Source organism: Arachis ipaensis, chromosome B9 (genome assembly GCF_059453495.1).
Source record: "Arachis ipaensis isolate K30076 ecotype BB chromosome B9, ASM5945349v1, whole genome shotgun sequence".
NCBI lineage: Eukaryota > Viridiplantae > Streptophyta > Magnoliopsida > Fabales > Fabaceae > Arachis > Arachis ipaensis.
Genome location: NC_142444.1, coordinates 149,956,614 through 149,974,987, shown reverse-complemented (window position 1 = coordinate 149,974,987; position 18,374 = coordinate 149,956,614). Strand labels below are relative to the sequence as shown.

At 31.8% G+C, this 18,374-nt stretch overlaps 2 protein-coding genes across 3 annotated transcripts; one reads left to right on the top strand and one right to left on the bottom strand.

Annotated features, from left to right (window-relative positions):
• The first annotated feature begins 8,032 nt into the window (after positions 1-8,032).
• Positions 8,033-9,885, top strand: RPL21C (Ribosomal protein L21). Of its 2 annotated transcripts, XM_016321417.3 has the most exons (5): positions 8,037-8,409; positions 8,774-8,854; positions 9,236-9,337; positions 9,419-9,493; positions 9,614-9,885. In XM_016321417.3, the coding sequence occupies exons 1-5, from the start codon at positions 8,113-8,115 to the stop codon at positions 9,707-9,709; spliced, it is 651 nt and encodes a 216-aa protein (XP_016176903.1). In that variant the 5' UTR covers positions 8,037-8,112; the 3' UTR covers positions 9,710-9,885. The 2 variants fall into 2 exon arrangements, with proteins under 2 accessions (XP_088355665.1, XP_016176903.1); XM_088499539.1 differs by having other exon boundaries at positions 8,033-8,409; positions 9,236-9,493.
• Positions 9,886-10,175: 290 nt separating this feature from the next.
• LOC107618799 (putative membrane protein At4g09580) lies at positions 10,176-13,032 on the bottom strand. Its single transcript, XM_016320963.3, has 4 exons — positions 12,497-13,032; positions 11,994-12,264; positions 11,729-11,899; positions 10,176-10,764 (listed from the first exon to the last, which is right to left on the bottom strand). The coding sequence occupies exons 1-4, from the start codon at positions 12,757-12,759 to the stop codon at positions 10,633-10,635; spliced, it is 837 nt and encodes a 278-aa protein (XP_016176449.1). The 5' UTR covers positions 12,760-13,032; the 3' UTR covers positions 10,176-10,632.
• Between the last annotated feature and the right edge of the window lie 5,342 nt (positions 13,033-18,374).

The following is an 18,374-nucleotide window of genomic DNA, read 5'->3' as shown; positions in this document are numbered from 1 at the left end:
TGCACGTACATATATGGAAATTGAATCCTTGCAAAGAACCGCTTACAGTTCAATTTGAAAAAGGAAAAGTATATGGAACCAACTAATAATCAGCCAAGAATGGAACAACATAGTTAATTATAATTAATTTAATTTTATTAATTTATAATTTTATTTGTTTTTAAAATTATTGTTGACAACATACAAAACATGAGGGAAGATACGATAGTCATAGGAGAGAATCACGGAAACAGATGCGCTGAGCATTCAGTTTCACTACCCTGGGTTACCCTTTCCAACTAGCGCCGTCATTCTTTTTCTCTCCCCCAAGAAGCATAGCCGCCTACCTCCTCCACCGTCTTCACCCAATCACTCAAGCTGTGTCGCCGTCGTCACTCCTCAATCGTGGGGGCTGCTTTTCATTCACTAAGAAGCCGCCGTTGGTGCAACACGTCCCTGGATGCCTTGCATGCATGTCACGTTGATCATCATCACTTGCTTGAGACCGTCCATATCAAATGATATAAACCGGGGCTCTGTCCTTGCTTTTCCTCAGTGAGTGCTGCTTTTACTCTAAAAAGAAGAAGTGGCCGTCGCGGCGCAAATATTCAGGAAAAAAAATTCTCCATGGAACACTCACTTCCGGAAGGGGAACCGAATAGCACAGTGATCAATGCTAGTGAAGGCAATGATGAATTGAATGACGATAGCGTTGTTAATCAAGAGGGTTCCTTGGTATGTTGTATATTGTATATTGTATATGTTAGTCTTGAATTGCATGATGTTATATGAGAACCTGAAGTGTGAACGCCTATAACTCTATCAGGAGGCCATGGATAGACTAAGGCATGTATATTAATGTTTTCTTACCAAGGCATCTGTCTTCTTCCGTTGTCTCCCCCCTTGGCTGTCTTTCTAGTGGCTTTCTAGTGGCTGTACAAATATCATAGGCAACATCAGAAGAGTTCTCAATAAAACATGGTTGATGATGCAACATGAAACCCACATCAATTAATACCATATCAAACCAACATTCGAAGTAGTAATTCTAACTACAAAAACATCCATTCGCTAGTTATAGCAATTCAGCAACATCCAACAAAGTGGTTCCTGAAGCTAATCATAGATTACAAAACAAGAATAAACCATTTCAAATTATACATTCTAGGTATCTAATAAACACCAAGAGATGTAGTAACACCACCAACAAATATTGGCGAAGAAATCAAATTTACTTGCTGGTTGTTTATAAAATCAGTTCAGACCCAATCTCAGTTCGAAAATAAATCACAATTATTTTTCTTTTAATTAGCTTGAGTGACTAATATTTCAATATACATATTCTTAATTTATTAAGTGCACGTACATATATGAAAATTGAATCCTTGCAAAGAACCGCTTACAATTCAATTTGAAAAAGAAAAAGTATATGGAACCAACTAATAATCAGCCAAGAATGGAACAACATAGTTAATTATAATTAATTTAATTTTATTAATTTATAATTTAATTTTTTTTTAAATTATTGTTGACAACATACAAAACATGAGGGAAGATACGATAGTCATAGGAGAGAATCACGGAAACAGATGCGCTGAGCATTCAGTTTCACTACCCTGGGTTACCCTTTCCAACTAGCGCCGTCATTCTTTTTCTCTCCCCCAAGAAGCATAGCCGCCTACCTCCTCCACCGTTTTCACCCAATCACTCAAGCTGTGTCGCCGTCGTCACTCCTCAACCGTCGGGGCCGCTTTTCATTCACTAAGAAGCCGCCGTTGGTGCAACACGTCCCCGGATGCCTTGCATGCATGTCACGTTGATCATCATCACTTGCTTGAGACCGTCCACATCAAATGATATAAACCCGGGCTCTGTCCTTGCTTTTCCTCGGTGAGTGCCGCTTTTACTCTAAAAAGAAGAAGTGGCCGTCGCGGCGCAAATATTCGGGAAAAAAATTCTCCATGGAACACTCACTTCCGGAAGGGGAACCGAATAGCACAGTGATCAATGCTAGTGAAGGCAATGATGAATTGAATGTCGATAGCGTTGTTAATCAAGAGGGTTCCTTGGTATGTTGTATGTTGTATATGTTAGTCTTGAATTGCATGATGTTATATGAGAACCTGAAGTGTGAATGTTTCTTTTCCATGTTTTTTAGATGTTTCTTAAATTTATTTCTTTGAAAAAAATGTGGCACACCGACGTTGCTAGTGGACATGTTAATAAGGTATGATTGCAATTGAATACATTGGGTTGTGGAGAAGGCTATGCTTAGCTAATGTCATTGATACTAAAAATTCCAATAGAGATAGACATAGATAGTGGATATGGAAATTAATTGGGTTGTGTGGAAGACATGTAAGATCTATGTTGGAAAAGACAAAATTATTGGTAGTTTATATTGCCTTTTTGGATGCAAAGTCCAAGCTGACTGATCACCGTGCCAGCATGCGTTCCATTACTTTTGATGGGACTCAGAATACGATGCCCACACGGAGCACATGCGATGTTATTTTACATGACATACAGGGACCCTCAAGGGTGAAAACCAAAGGACGGCCGAAGGGTAAGAGACTTGGAGCAGAGTTGGACAAGTCAATCAAGAAGTCAATGGAACAAAGGAAGAGGAAATCACAACCGGTATGTGTCAGAAGTGACGTCTATGTTAAATTTTTTATATGGAATGGTGTTCCTGATTCATATATGTAGTTCTCTTTGTGTTGTGGATCTTGTAGGATGTTGTTGACCTTCAGATAGATAATAATCGTCAAGGTTCTGTAGACAACAGATTTGAGGATTCTACTATATGGAATTCATCAGATGGTGGCGGATTCATGGACCTATTGAACTCTTTTAGGCATTTATAGTCAGGTTTTTTGGCATGAGTAATTTGTCATTCTTAGCTAGATTTCTTAGTCCTTTAGACACAACTGAATAAACTCTTCATTTTTCTGTTTTGTCACTTTCATTTATCCTGTTATGAAGTATTTATTAAAAGAATCAAAAGTACAAATGTTGTTATTATTCCCCAATATTTGGTTACTATGGTTTTAAAGAAATGAGGTATCACTTATTTGTTCGCAAAAGAAATAAATGTATTAAATCCGGCCCGAAAATTGCCATTTAGAAAAAAATAAAAGCCATTCATATCTCAATGAAATGCACACTATTGTTAATGCGTAACACATGAAACATAGAAATCATATTCAAAACCATCCATTTTACAAGAAAAAGAAACATCCGTGTGCCTATCAGTAGCAACATCCAATTAAAATACACCGACCAGAGTTGACGAAATAGTATAATTATGCAATGCATTCATTAATGAACTCGTGACATCCACAATAATTAAAACTAACTGTTTGAGGATCCTGAAATACCTAACATATGAAACCTGCTGAGGAGTATATAACAAAACACGAGCCACACACTTCTGAATGAAGGACTCACAAGTTCAAATGACTAAGATATTATAGTTGAGAAAACAGATTCAGAATCATCTAACTTACAAGGAAAAGTAACATCCGTGTGCCTATCAGTAGCAACATCCTATTAAAATCCTGGTTAAATTCACCGGTGCCACCATAAACGAACCGGCCGTGTAGATTGATTATGACCGAAGGCAGTGCAAAGCTTAAACTGCCATCAATGTCACAATTTCAGCAATAGAAAACAGTGATAAAAAAAATAAATAATGCCTCCTTTTAGTTAACACCACGCTTATTGAATGGAAAGAACTACAACTTAAGCATAGGCATGAACAAATGTGTACTGTACACCGATCAGGGTTGACGAAATAGTATAAATATGCAGTGCATTCTTAATGAACTATTGATATCCATAGATTGAAAACTAATTGCTTGAGAATCCTAAAATACCTAACATACGAAACCTGCTTAGGAGTATCTAACAAAACACGAGCAATTCACTTCTCAATTAAGTATATACAAGTTCAAATGCCTAAAATATGATAGATCAAAAAATAAATTCAGAACCATCCAATTTACAAAGAAAAAAAAACATCCTAATGCATAGCATGAGCACCATCCATGCAGAGGATTTGTCTTGATTGTCACCATCAACTTGACAAAATCCGCAACATGAAATCATGAACCTGCAATGAAACAGACTTTATTAGGCTCACACGAAACGAATCTAAGTCGGCAAATGGGTGTATGAATGCCTATAACTCTATCAGGAGGCCATGGATAGACTAAGACATGTATATTGATTTTTTCTTACCTAGGCATCTGTCTTCTTCCGTTGTCTCCCCCCTGGCTGTCTTTCTAGTGGCTTTCTAATGGCTGTACAAACATCATAGGCAACATCAGAAGAGTTCTCAATAAAACATGGTTGATGATGCAACATGAAACCAACATCAATTAATACCATATCAAACCAACATTCGAAGTAGTAATTCTAACTACAGAAACATCCATTCGCTAGTTATAGCAATTCAGCAACATCCAACAAAGTGGTTCCTGAAGCTAATCATAGATTACAAAACAAGAATAAACCATTTCAAATTCTACGTTCTAGGTATCTAATAAACACCAAGAGATGTAGTAACACCACCAACAAATATTGGCGAAGAAATCAAATTTACTTGCTGGTTGTTTATAAAATCAGTTCAGACCCAATCTCAGTTCGAAAATAAATCACAATTATTGTTCTTTTAATTAGCTTGAGTGACTAATATTTCAATATACAAATTCTTAATTTATTAAGTGCACGTACATATATGGAAATTGAATCCTTTCAAAGAACCGCTTACAGTTCAATTTGAAAAATGCATACCATAAGAAATTTGCAGTTGTGTCTATTTCAGGTACAAATGATCAGTGCATATAAATTTAATTTCTACGATAATAATATTTGCAAATGAAAATTAAGCTGTACTGAACAAATAAAATCATATTTAATATCAGTCATCACAGAACTCGGCTCGCTATGTTCCACCAACATCATGAGCTCACTGTATGTATAGTAAATAAAGCTCATCATCTATAATACAAGTACAAATTATTTAATCTTTATATAGGCTTAACTCTGGCAATTGATGAATTGCCTAAATTTTATTGGTGAAAAAATCAAATTTTCTTGCTGGTGGTTTATAAAATCAGCTCAAACCCAATTCCAGTTAGAAAATATATCACAATTACCATTGAAGTACCTATCTTACCCCCAATGAATTTAAAAAAAAAAACACTTCTTAACCAAAGATTACAAATAAGCCCATAGCATAAAGCTCCAAGGAAGAAACACCCTTCAACAATAAAACATGTATAAATAAAGACATGGTCTTTAAATATATGTTCCACTTGGTAAAGAACTACATACACCCAAAAAAGGGTCAAACAGTAACAATTTCAGAAACAACAATAACACCATTTACGTGTTTCTCATCAGCTTCTTTGGATTATCATCAAAGTTCTAATTTTATGTTTCTTGGAAACTTACAAACTCCAACAAATTTCATCTAAAACCTCGTATAAATGTGTAATCAGAAAATCAAACTTTTTTCGATTGGGTTTTATCTATTAAGAACAGACCCAAATTCAATTAGGGATCAAGAAAAAAAAATTATCTGTGATGAAACTTCCGAATAACAGGAAAAGATGCAGTTAATACTCTTGACAACCACCAGTGATGCACCGAGGTTATATTACCTGAGCAAAACCAACATAGAAGAAACACCCACTCAATTAAAATTCACCATTACCACTACACAGAAAACCACGTCCAATTCTGTTTTCAAAACATGCATAGGAAATCAGAGGAAACATCTACCATACTTGATAATTGGTGAGACGATCAGAAGATGCTGGGCTGGAGAACTGGAGGAACACCGGCGGAAGGCGCAGCTGCAACAGGAGGCTTCCGATGCGCCGGGTATACCTGCATGCAGCCGCAGAGTTCCAGAGGCGCGGAGGCGCGAGGCGGGTTGAGGCTTCAGCACGGGGTTGCGGCAGCCGGAGAGGACAGGGAAGAGGGTTCCGCGATTTTTCCGGTGGTGTGGCGCGTGTGAAGATGTTTTTGAAACTTCTGGTAAAACGGTGAAAGTAGGATTTTTTATGAGGGTTATTCTGGTTTACCGTGGGTTAATTTTTGGGATGTTGGAGCCAATTGGGCTTCCGATTCCAAGCCCAACTGTATTTGGTTGATTCTTAGCTTATAGAGAATTGGTTCCCTAGCATTATTGTTCAAAATATTTGTTTAAAATGTTAGAGGTAGAAAATTTGTATTAAAAAGACAAAAAAAAAAAAAAAAAAACTTTTCATCATATTTATTGTATAAAAATTTGAAAAGTGTATGATAAATAACCTTAATTAGTATTTTTAAGGACTTATTAGCAAAATTTTAAAAGAATTTAGTAATTATTGTTTTTTCATGTAATCTTACTTATAAATTTAAACAATATAGCCTTTTTTTTCCACTTGTATTTTTAACCCGTATTATATTTGCTTTAAGTTAAATTTAAGTTAATAAATGAGTCAAAAAATGGAAAGAGAAACAATATACACTGTACTTTTGACGGTTGAAGTTTATTTAAATTTTTAAAAATTATTATATACTTACAAAAAATCAGTTATCATATATTATAGATTGTTTAATTTATTTTTATGTATATTTTATATGAATAATTAATTTAATAATTAATTTTTTATATATACATAATATGGTTGGTAATTTATCCTATTAAATAAAACAGAAAATCTTGAGAACTAGCAGTTTATAATAATTTTGGTCGATATTTGACTAGTATAAATATTAAATTATTTTTAACATAATTTTTACTTGTTTATACATATAAATTTTAATAAATATGAGTATAAGTTATATTGATTTATGTGTGTAAATTTTGATAATTATAAATATAAACTACATATTTTTTATATATAAAATTTTATAAATATAAGTATAAATTATTATTAATCAATTATTAATTTAAAATAATAATATTTATTGATCATATAGAATTTTATTAAATTTTATTCATGTCAATTTAATTTGTGTATTATATGAAGTAGGTATCAAATATATTAATTTACCTAATCATTTAATAATTATTTTTGCATAACATTTTCATTTGAATACTCACCCAAATTTCATAATCCAATCAAATTTAAAGTCAACAGTTGATCAAATTTTAAACATTGTTGCCTTCTTCCCATAGCTTTTTTTTTAATGGAACTAAAATTAGTGATATATTTTAATATTATAATTTTTGGTAATTTTTTTTAAAAAAATGGAAGATACACAAATTAAACGGTTTAATTTTTGTATTTCAATTTTTTTTTATTTTTTTAACAAAACTTTCTCGATTCTATTTATGTATTTCTCATAAATTGGACAGTCCAATTTTTATATCCGTCATAAATTAAACGATTCAATTTATGTACTTTTTATAAATTAAATTGTTTAATTTCTACTTCTTAAATTAAATAATTCTACATTTAAAAATAATACGTTCACATTTAAAAAAATGACATTATTACTCTAATATCAAAAACAAAAAATGTTCTTCCCACCTCATAACTCATCACTTTTTATTTTTATTATTGAGATTGTGGTGGTGTTTTTAAATAATGTGGAGAGTTGATGTATTTTTTTTGTATAGAATAATTTTTTTTTTAAATTTACAAATTTGACCTTTAGATTTGTGCTTTAACGTTAAAATTTTTTTGAAACATGTAAATTGGACCATTCGATTTGAAGAATTTTGATTTTTTTTTTATTTTTTTACTCAAAACTTACCATCGGTTTTCTATCCCTACCCAAAATGGAGACTTAGTTTTTTACTCTATCCAAAATCTGACCCTTAGTTTTCTACCCCTACTTAAATCTGAGCCTCCAATTTATAATTTTTAATTTAAAAAAAAATAATTATCTTCATATCCATAAAAAATACATCAACTCTCCATAACCATGCATAACACACCTCTTCAATCCATTACAAAAAAATTAGCCCATAACTCACATCCGTCTTAAAAAAGAAAAAAAAAAACTTAAAAGTAAAAAATATAATTTTTTAATTGAAAAACATAGATAGTAGTTCTGGTAAATAGAAAACGGATAGGAATATAGAGGATAGGCCAGAAGCCTCTCTTTCTCTCTCTCTCTCTCTCAACAATGGCTTCTGCAGCTGCATCTCTTTCTACAATCTGCACTTCCTTCACAACCCATTGCGCAATTTCCAACCATAGCCCGAAAACCCCATTCTCTCAATCCACTTTCTTCCCATTCTCTCGTACTCACTCTCTTTCTCTCTCCTTTCAACCCACTCTCTCTCCTCGCTTACCCCTCCTCCCTCCCAAATCCTCTGACACTGCCCAAGCTCTCTCCGACCCTCAACCAGCAACGCAGCTTGTTCAGTCCCCACCGCTTCAGCCTCCGTCTTGGGAGCCTGGTCTCTTCGCTGTCGTCATGGTTGGTTCACTTCATCAAAATGCTACCTTTATTATTAAATTTTCGATTTTGAGTATTTTCCGGAGTGCCCAATTGCTTAAAGTGAATTAGTGAATTCAGTTCGTTTTTAAAATGTGACCCTTGACGGTATTAATTGGTATTTGCACTTGAGTTTTCAGAATTCTGGGTACCCAAATTGTTTCACTTATTGTTTCTTTTTTTTTTTTTTTTTTTTGGTGCAACTGAAAATATAAATCTTCGTGTAGAATAAATAATTGAGATGAATTTTTACTATCGATTATATGGTTGTTTTCTTTTGTGGTTCATGCAAGTATCTTGTGGTTTTTTGAGCTGAACTTGTTTCAATTTATGGCGAGTTGTTTAGGTTGGTGGACGCCAATATATTGTTCACCCTGGTCGTTGGATAACTGTTCAGAGGCTGAAAGGTGCTAAGGTTAATGACAAGGTACATACATACCTTTAATATAGCTTATTCTGAGAGTCAGGTTTATCGAATTGCTCTACTCTTGCTATGTATTTAGAAGTATGGTCCACTGTTATTTTGCATAGAGTGATTTTGTTTGGAATAATTGATCAATAGATGTTTGTTGTTTATCAACAATATAGACTTGAGACCAATTCATGGTCTCCGAACTATGGGTTAGGATCTGTAACTATCTTTTAATGAATCAGACTTTAGACCTGTGGAAAAATGAGATTATGTTTGAGGGATTAGTGCTGTTGCTGATGCTGCTAAAGTGATAATAATTTGTGCATATCTATCCATAACTTAAGAAACTTCTTTAGCTTTCAGTTTTTTAATTTTAGCTCTTGGAGGCATATGCAGATTGCTTTACATAGGGTTTTGCTGGTTGGCACTGATACATCTTGCTACATTGGAAGACCAGTTGTGACAAATGCTGTGGTATATGCAACAGTGGAAGAGCAGGTATATGCCACATCTTGCTACATCTTTTCTATTCCACGAAGAAAAGACTCTTCCGCCTTAACCATGTTATTTGTAATGCAGGGTTTAGATGACAAAGTAATTGTCTTCAAATATAAAAAGAAGAAGAAGTACCGCAGAACCATTGGACACAGACAGGTAACAAAACAAAGTTGTTCAGCATTTGAGCATCTTCCTCTGCAAACAATATTTATCAAATGCTCGTTGTTTATAAACTATAGTGTGATGTTTGATTTGGTTTTCAACCTGTTATTACAGCCAAATACACGCATAAGGATAAATAGCATTATGGGCTATGAGAACTACCCAAAAGTTACTATGGACGATATCAAGGACGAGGATAAGGAGTCATGAGCATCTCTTGTACTGTGCCAATATTTGTATCTTCTTGAATCTTTTACTCATAAAGCTATCATTTTGTTATAGTTGATTTTGCTTGTTAGAGGAGCTGTTTAACTTCATATCTGGCTAATGTATGCCATATTGTAAACTCTAGTTCCTAAATACATTGCCATTTTTCATGTTTCCAATTGTCACATTCCAGTTTTAACTAGAAAAGATTCAGCATGGAATTATTGCACTTTCAGCTTTTGTTACCCATCTTTCTTGATCATGTTTATATTTTACAACACATGATGGAAACAAATCAAATTTGCAGTTGTGTCTCTGATTGAACCAATAGAGATACAATTTGCAAATTTGATACTGTACTTCCAATACATGATATGATACACACAATGTGACAATCATGCCCACTAATTTCTCCACAACTGTTTGTGGAAGCATCGAGTTGGAGAGGATCAAAATTGAACAGGGAGAATTAAATGAATTTCTCTATTATAACATATATTGATAAACAATGATACAGAGTCAGTTCCTATATGGTGTAAGGCACATATGCTGACAGCTTCACAAGAACATTTATCAAATCCTTCCCCTGATGCCAAAATGGCTACATTATGAGTAACTTAAATGCTCCATTAGAACCCTTGGCCCTTGCTGGATGATCTGATTCCCACTGAACTAATTCTACATTTACCCTCTTCTAGCCATCAAAATGGAAAATAATAATGAAAGAAAAAACAAAAATAATATAGAACAAAGTGGCTCCACCATATAAAATAAAATGGGGCATATCCTGTTTTTAATTAATAATAATACATCCTTTCTCAACGATATATTGGTTAATCATAATCCACTTTGATCAATAGTCAAAATCTAATTCAATGATTAAGTAACTTGCCATTGATGATATGTGTGGTGAGCCAGCATAGCTTTCATTCATACACTCGCTTCCTCTTCAAAAGTGTAGGACATATGGCAACAAAACCAATGAGAAATAGAACTGAGAATGTCTTGAAATCATATAGATCCTTCAATGACTTTAGATCCCCAAGAGCAAGACCAGCCTATTTAAATAACAATGGAAACATTAGAACATAAATGCAGAACAGCTACCACAACAGTATAGACAAACCTGGACAGAATTTTTCTTAGCCTCTAATCTGGGAGTTTGGAATCAAACGAAGTGAAAAATATAATGTAATTCAAATCAGAATGACATATAGCAGAAAAATGAAAACAGCATACTAATATAAAATGACTGTCAGTCTAACTCATGATCAAAGAAACAAAATATGAGTGAGAAACTGTTTTTTTTTCCTTTCTTTTTAATTTTTTTCTGGTAGATATAGATTAGTTTTTTGAGTATGAAATTGAAAACAAGCAAATACTCGATATCCAAATGGAACCATTCTTATTACTTTAATTATCCAATCCAGGTAGATGACCTGAAACACACTCTGATCATGAGGAGAAAAAGGTTTGGACATAGTTCTCTAATAGTAGTGTACAGCAAAATGTAATGAAGAAACCTAAACAAACTTGGGAGTAGGAACTATTCTTCATGATCATGACAAAACATTCCAATTTTAACTATTTTGAACAGATCAACTTCCAAGGTTCCTAAGCTATAAAAAAGAAAAAGCTGTTAAATTGTCATTAGCAGAGCTTATGGAATAGGATGAGCAACTTAATTCATTTGAGGATCAAGATTGGTCCCCTTAAGTTGATGCGATTATCCAACAAATGTTGCAAGAAACTTCCACAAAGACCCTTTGCCCATATATTCCTGGTTGCCCACTTTGAGTAAGAGGACACATTGATCATATACTCGGAGGTTGAGTTCAAGAACTTAAAGTTTAGAAGCCAGCAGGCAACTAGAAGACAACTAACCAGAATGAGCTAAAATCACTCGAGAATTAAGGCATAAATATATAAACAAACTAGGATTACCACAATATCAAGCTGAGCAGAAACAGGAAAGGGAAGAACATATCTTAAAATTACAGCAACATGGGCACAAAAACTTACTCTGACAGTAATATATGACGCCGGAATAAGACCGATCAATGTTGCCAGAAAGAATATATGAAACGGTACATCAACAATGGGAGATGCCAAATTGATGAAAAGATTTGGCAAAGTTGGTGTTATCCTCAGAAAAAGCATGTAATTCAGCAACCTATCCCTACGCTTTGCTATCTGATTAAAGCAAAAGAAAACCAAGTTACAACAAAGTTAACATCACAAAGTTCAACCTAGCTTATTCCCACATGAACACAAAAGAAACACAAACCTCAGCTTGGAAAAACCTTAACTTCTCAGGCCACAACCAAGAAACCAAAGGGCGTCCGATTAATTTAGACAAGAAGAAGCAAGAGGAAGCGCCGGCAGTGGCATTGAAAACAACAAGAAGGATTCCCCGAACAACGCCGAAGAGGGCCCCAGCCAAAAGAGACATGAAGATGGTCCCGGGAATCATGAAGGTCTGCATGAAGATGTAGGTTGAGCAGTAACCAAGAATGAACGGTGCAGGGTGGTTACTCGCATATGCTGAAAGATTCTCTCTGTACACAAAGAAACAACACAATAAACTACACAAAAAGATTCAAACACACCCTTACACTCAAAAGTCAAAACAACACAACAAATTCCAAAATTTTCTTTTTTTTTCCCACAAAAAAAAAGGCTTTCTCTCTCCCCCTGTCTAATCACTAATGTTCCAACCAATCTGATGCTACGTTCATCTAATGCTAATTTGATTCAAATAAACCAATGAAAAGAGGGATCTTTATTTACTTGAGGAGGCGAAGATCGGAGAGGGTGCGTGGGAGCTTGATGCGGCCGAACTCGGAGGCGGGCATGGTGAGGTAGATGCAGAAAAGACCGGTGGCGAAGAGGAAGAATACGGCGACGGCGGCGGCGAATTCGCAGCTGTTGAGAGGGAACTTCTCCGATTTGGGCTTCTTGGCGGCGGGGGAGTCGTCCTCGCCATTGTTCTCGAGGTCCCTGAGGAGCAACCTACCGGTATCGACCGCCGTGACGCTCCGCGGCGCCGGCATCGTCGTCGGCAGAAGGTGGATCCGATCACGGCACTGGCATTCGGGGGTTTATGGAATGGAATTTGGGCGATTACTTGAAAATGAAATTGGGAACCCTAAAGATAGGATCTTTGAGCTGCAATTTCAATTTAATGCGAATTCGAATGCGAAAGCGTGTGGTGGTGTGTTGTGATGTGAGGAAGAAGGAAGGAGGAAGCTCAGCGTCACCGAAAAGAAGAAAACTATGTTTTAGAATTTTAATTTCTTTTTTTCGTTTTCTTATTATTACACCAAAACATTTATTTCTTTATGTATTTATATGTACTCACTCCATTTTGGAGCCACTTCATTTTCATAACATCATTTTTTTCCTAGATAATATCTAGCGGAATTAACGGGACTGGTTTTTCGGCCCATTTTTTTCGACATGCATATTATGTGTATTGTACCTTGTTATGGAGATTTTGGATGCTAGACCTAAATGTAATGGTTATTTTTTTTAAATATAGACATAAAAAATTAGATGGTCTGGTTTTTTTATTAGTAAAAATAGGTACACAAATTGAATGGTTTGATTTGTGTAAAAGAAAAAATTTAAATTTGCATGTAAGTGACCAGATCGCCTGATTCCAATGTAGTTTAATTTTTTTTTTTTTTTTGAGAGAGAGGTAGCAAATCGAACTGTCCGATTTGCTTATTGAAAATTATTTTTTTTAATGTGTTAATAGAAATCGGACCAATTAATTTGTTTAATATATATATATATATATATATATGGAACTCGTATCTGAGTTGGCAGATTTTTCTTTTTCTTCTTCTTTTCCTTCTCTGAGTCTCTCCAGAACTATCCTTTTTATATGTGTTTGAAAAAAAATTATAGTAAAATTCATATTCATGTGAGAAAAAAAAAAAGATAATAAAGTCGTATTAAAAGTATATTATTTTGGTCAAATTTTGTTACAAATATTTGAATAAGTGAAATTTGTTTGTGAAATTTCGTTAGATGTTGTTATTTCATTCACAATCTCATTTGAAAAACTAAAAGTTGTGATTTATGAGAAGATAGATTCTAAAATGTCAAGGAGAATATCATGTATTTTATACAGGTATCTTATACTGATATTTGGTGGATTCGTTGAATTTTAAACTAAATATGTAACTGATGAAACAAGCATGCAAGAGATATTTTCAATGTATATTAAAAGTCGCTCTCAGATGTCGTTCATTGAGTTGTATATTGAGTTTGAACAATCTGAAGTTTACTGAAATATTAAACGGAAAGATTACAATAGTGACAATGAGAAAGAGTTTGAAAACGATTACAAAGTCATTAGTTCAGATGAAGACGAAAATCAAGTTAACGGTACTACAGAGACAAATGTGACAGAAGTGACAAATGCATTAGCAAACCAACAACTGTTTGAGGAACCATCTTTCATGCGTACTTTAGATTTAGATACCATGCATGCTCTATAGAGTATTCTATATATATGAATACAAGTACGTGTCTATATTTATACAAGGGATTAGAATTTTGTTATAATTTATATTGTCGATCGATTAATTAATTACGTGACATGTGAAAATATAATTAATTAGAATTTTTATGTCTTTATTTAGTTAAATTTAAGATAATAAATTTATTTATTTATTTGATTAAATATTAATTAATATTTATTTATGTGTTTATATTTTTATTTAGTTAAAATTGAGATAATTATTTAATGTCAATTTTATTTATATTCATATTGATACGGTAAGTATTGATTTTTTATTTGAATATTTATGTATATTAATATAAATATTAATATTATGAATATTGATTTTTTTATATGAATATTTATTTATATTAGTATTAATATTAATATTAATATTAATATTAATATTAATATAGTGAATGTTAATTTTTTATATGAATATTTATTATATTAATATTAATTCTTGATGTGAGTAGTCACCAAAAAAAATTCTTGATGTGAGTATTTTTTATGAGAATATTTATTATATTTATTTATTTGGTTAAATATAATTAACATTTATGTACGTATGTTTGATGTTTTTATATTAATATTAATATTTTGATGTGAATTTTTTTATGGGAATATTTATGTATAACTTTGATATTAGTTTATAATGATTTATTATGATTTATAATTTATAGGTAGATTTTATTTTTAATTTCATTTATTATATTTATTTATTAAATATTTATCATATGATATTGTTGTAGTAGAAATTTTTATTGTGGTGGATGGTGAATTTGTTGTGGAAATGGAATTTAATTTTTTGTGTGCCTTGTCTAGACTCTGTTTTTTATTAGGAATTTTTTGGAGAAACTAAACTGTCGCCTAAATCTATCGGTTGTATGCCACTCAATGCATTCGAATGATATTAACGGCACTGTAGTGTTCCACACAACTGAGTGCATATAGATGTCTGCAGAAATTAAATTTGGCTTAATGCGATCAACACCATAGACTCCACACAAACTGTACATGATAAAAGAAACAGATGATTACAAGCCAAATAATAATAAGACTCAACTTGAAACAAATACTTATTTAATGAAAACATACATGGACTTCCTAAAATGAACAAGACTAGAAATCTATAACGATGGTCTGCACGCTCCCAGTTATGCTACCTAACATGATTTATTTCATTAACACAATTTCATTCTAAATATGAAAATACGATGTTAGTCTATAATTTTACCTGTTTGCAAACGAAAAAATGCAGAAATGTCCAGAAATTGGCGCAAGAAATGGTAGATGGATCCAATTCCAACCTAACAGAAGTGTTAGTGGATCATCGATTTTCTTGCAATCAAAATGAGATGTCTTACATAAAGCTCTGTACATGTGTGCTAGGCATGCCGATCCCTAACTATACTGTCCGACACTGTCAAATTACAAAGCAAAGCCAGAAACTTTCAGTGCACAGCTGGCTCAAACTTGTCTCCAAACAAGATCATACTAAATAACAACATAATGTGGCACTCATGTATCTCTAAATGCTGTTTTTGTCAATCAACTACAAACGATCTTTTGAATTTCGAAGCCACGTCAATTTTATGAAACTTTTTCTACAGTCTAACTTTCTCGGTGCAATTTCAAATTAGTGCAAACACTCATTCTCTAAGACTTTGTGACTATTCATAGTCACTTCTGTCACTGGAAGACCAAAAATAACAGTCACATCTTCCAGTTTCACAGCACACTTACTAACTGAAAGGTAAAATGTATATGTGTCTGGGTGTCACCTCTCGATTAGAGTATTTATCGTTGTTGATTGACGTTGAACTATTTTAATATAAAAACGTGATAAAAACCAATAAATCATAAATACTTCTCCACATTTAGATTGTACGAATCCAAAGACAGTAAATAGTTACATGTCAACACCTATAAATTCTATAAAAATATAACCAAATATTATATCAAACAATTTATAAAAATTATAATTAATTATAACTCTAATAATATTAATATTGTATCCTATTTTATTCTATTCACCCACATACATATACATACATACATCAACAATACAATACATAGTCATAATACTACAAGCCTAAATATTTGTAAGATAATTTATTAGTTAAATAATTAATAATTATTAATTTATTATTAAAAATTAATAATTTTTTAATAATTAACTAATTTATTAAAATAATACTAAATTTAGTGTTAATTAGTTAATTTAGTAACTAGCATATATGCATAAATACAACTAATCTATAAATTATCAACTAACATTCTTAAAAAAATTGAAAATTTAACTACAGAAAATATATTAATTAAATATCTAACAATAATCATTAATTATTAAAATTAAAAAAATAAATTGAATTTACTAAATCTATTTTACTAAACTCCACAATAATAATAATTTAACTTCTAAATTTAATTAATAAAACTAAAAATTATTTCAAATATTTTTTAATTTTCAAAAATTATGATATTATTATTCATATTAGTAAATTGTTTATTAAATTTTTATTAAAGTATTCCTTACATAATTATTTATTTATTCATAAATAATTGACCGAGTAATAATTTCTATTTCACTAATAATAAATAATAACTTACTAATAATAATAACTAATTAATTAACCCTAAACCGTATGACTAACCTAATTTATAACAACATTAAAAATTTTAAAAACTCAACTACAATATATTTATGTTAATTAAATATCTAACAATAAATAAATAATTATTAATGGAGCAAAAAAATCATTTTTATTAAAATTTACTTTACAAAAATTATACCATAATAACGTAACTCTAATAATAATTAATAAAACTAAGTTATAATTTTAATAATTATTACAAAATATTATAAACATATATTTTTTAATAATCTACTACATTAGTCCAGTCCTAACATTATCATTGAATAAAATATTCATTAACTAAATTTAAATATATATTTTTAGTTATTACACTAACTATCATTAACAATCTTAATTTTTAACATTATTTATAATATTTTTGTTAAAAAAAATTAATATAAACTTACATAATCAAAATGAGAGCTCTATTTAAGAATCTGTCATTGGCCAATAAATTGCTGTATACACAAAGTGGGATTCAAACTTCCAACACTTATTTAAGTGAACAAATGAGCTAACTACTTGGCCAATCCAAGTCAGTTAAGAGATCATGACTTTAAAAGTAATAAAATATGTTTTGTTTTTTTTTTTAACTCATGAACTGAGAACACTAAAATGGGCCAAAGCCCAAGAAAGGAAAAAAGTTTTAATACCAAGACTTTAGAATTGTTGGGTTACCAAATTTTTAATACCGAAAAGAAGTACTTAGCAAATACTAAGTTACGAAGCCAATTGTGTATATGGGCTCTTTATGGTTTGAATATCTCCAAAATTATTAAATCTTCATTGAATAGGCAGTTCTATTTGAGTTGCTAGAATGAAATAAAAAAACGTATTATATATGGTCTGCTTTGTTATGTGTTACATATTTGTATATTAGAGTTTCTCCAATTAGCTAGCTACTAGTCTATCTATTATTACAGATTGATCTTTGGTTGTGCTGACTATGAAGAAGTCAATACCATTGAATCAACGAGATATAGTTTCTCACTTTCAAAATGCGTTACTATTTACTAATCGACCCGGGTGGTCCAAAGAGCATGTAGTTGGTCCTCAATAATCTCAAGCTTTAATTTCAGAAGCTGACTCAATGGTAACTAATAAGCCACTGTGACGATATGCAAGGGAAAATACAATATAAAAAATAACGGTAAAAACTCAGGTAATACGTGAAGTTGATAGTTAAAAGTCGTTAAATAATAATTTAGTTAAATTTATATAATTTCATCTAATTATTTTAAATTATCAACTTCACATAAAATTAATTGTATCTGAATTTTAATTTCACCTTATATATAGTAATTTTATACGTGCATCTAATTAATAATATTACATCAACAAAAATAATTTTTTTATATTAATTTTGTAAATGATGATAAAAAATATTATTAGACGACTATATAACATTTTACAATGTGAGCCATCAAAAATTAATATATATATTTGTATATTATATTGTTAGAAAAAGTATATACCCACACCATTAGTATTAAAAAGCAATAAAGATATTAAAGGGCAC

Bases quoted from the DNA above. Each gene is read 5' to 3' on its own strand.
- RPL21C (XM_088499539.1), top strand. From the start codon at position 8,113: ATGGCTTCTGCAGCTGCATCTCTTTCTACAATCTGCACTTCCTTCACA. The intron at 8,410-8,773 runs GTTGGTTCACTT...CGAGTTGTTTAG, and splicing joins GTCTCTTCGCTGTCGTCATG to GTTGGTGGACGCCAATATAT. The intron at 8,855-9,235 runs GTACATACATAC...AGGCATATGCAG, and splicing joins GTGCTAAGGTTAATGACAAG to ATTGCTTTACATAGGGTTTT.
- LOC107618799 (XM_016320963.3), bottom strand. From the start codon at position 12,759: ATGCCGGCGCCGCGGAGCGTCACGGCGGTCGATACCGGTAGGTTGCTC. The intron at 11,900-11,993 runs GTTTGTGTTTCT...TGCTTTAATCAG, and splicing joins TAAGGTTTTTCCAAGCTGAG to ATAGCAAAGCGTAGGGATAG. The intron at 10,765-11,728 runs GTAAGTTTTTGT...TTATTTAAATAG, and splicing joins CGTCATATATTACTGTCAGA to GCTGGTCTTGCTCTTGGGGA.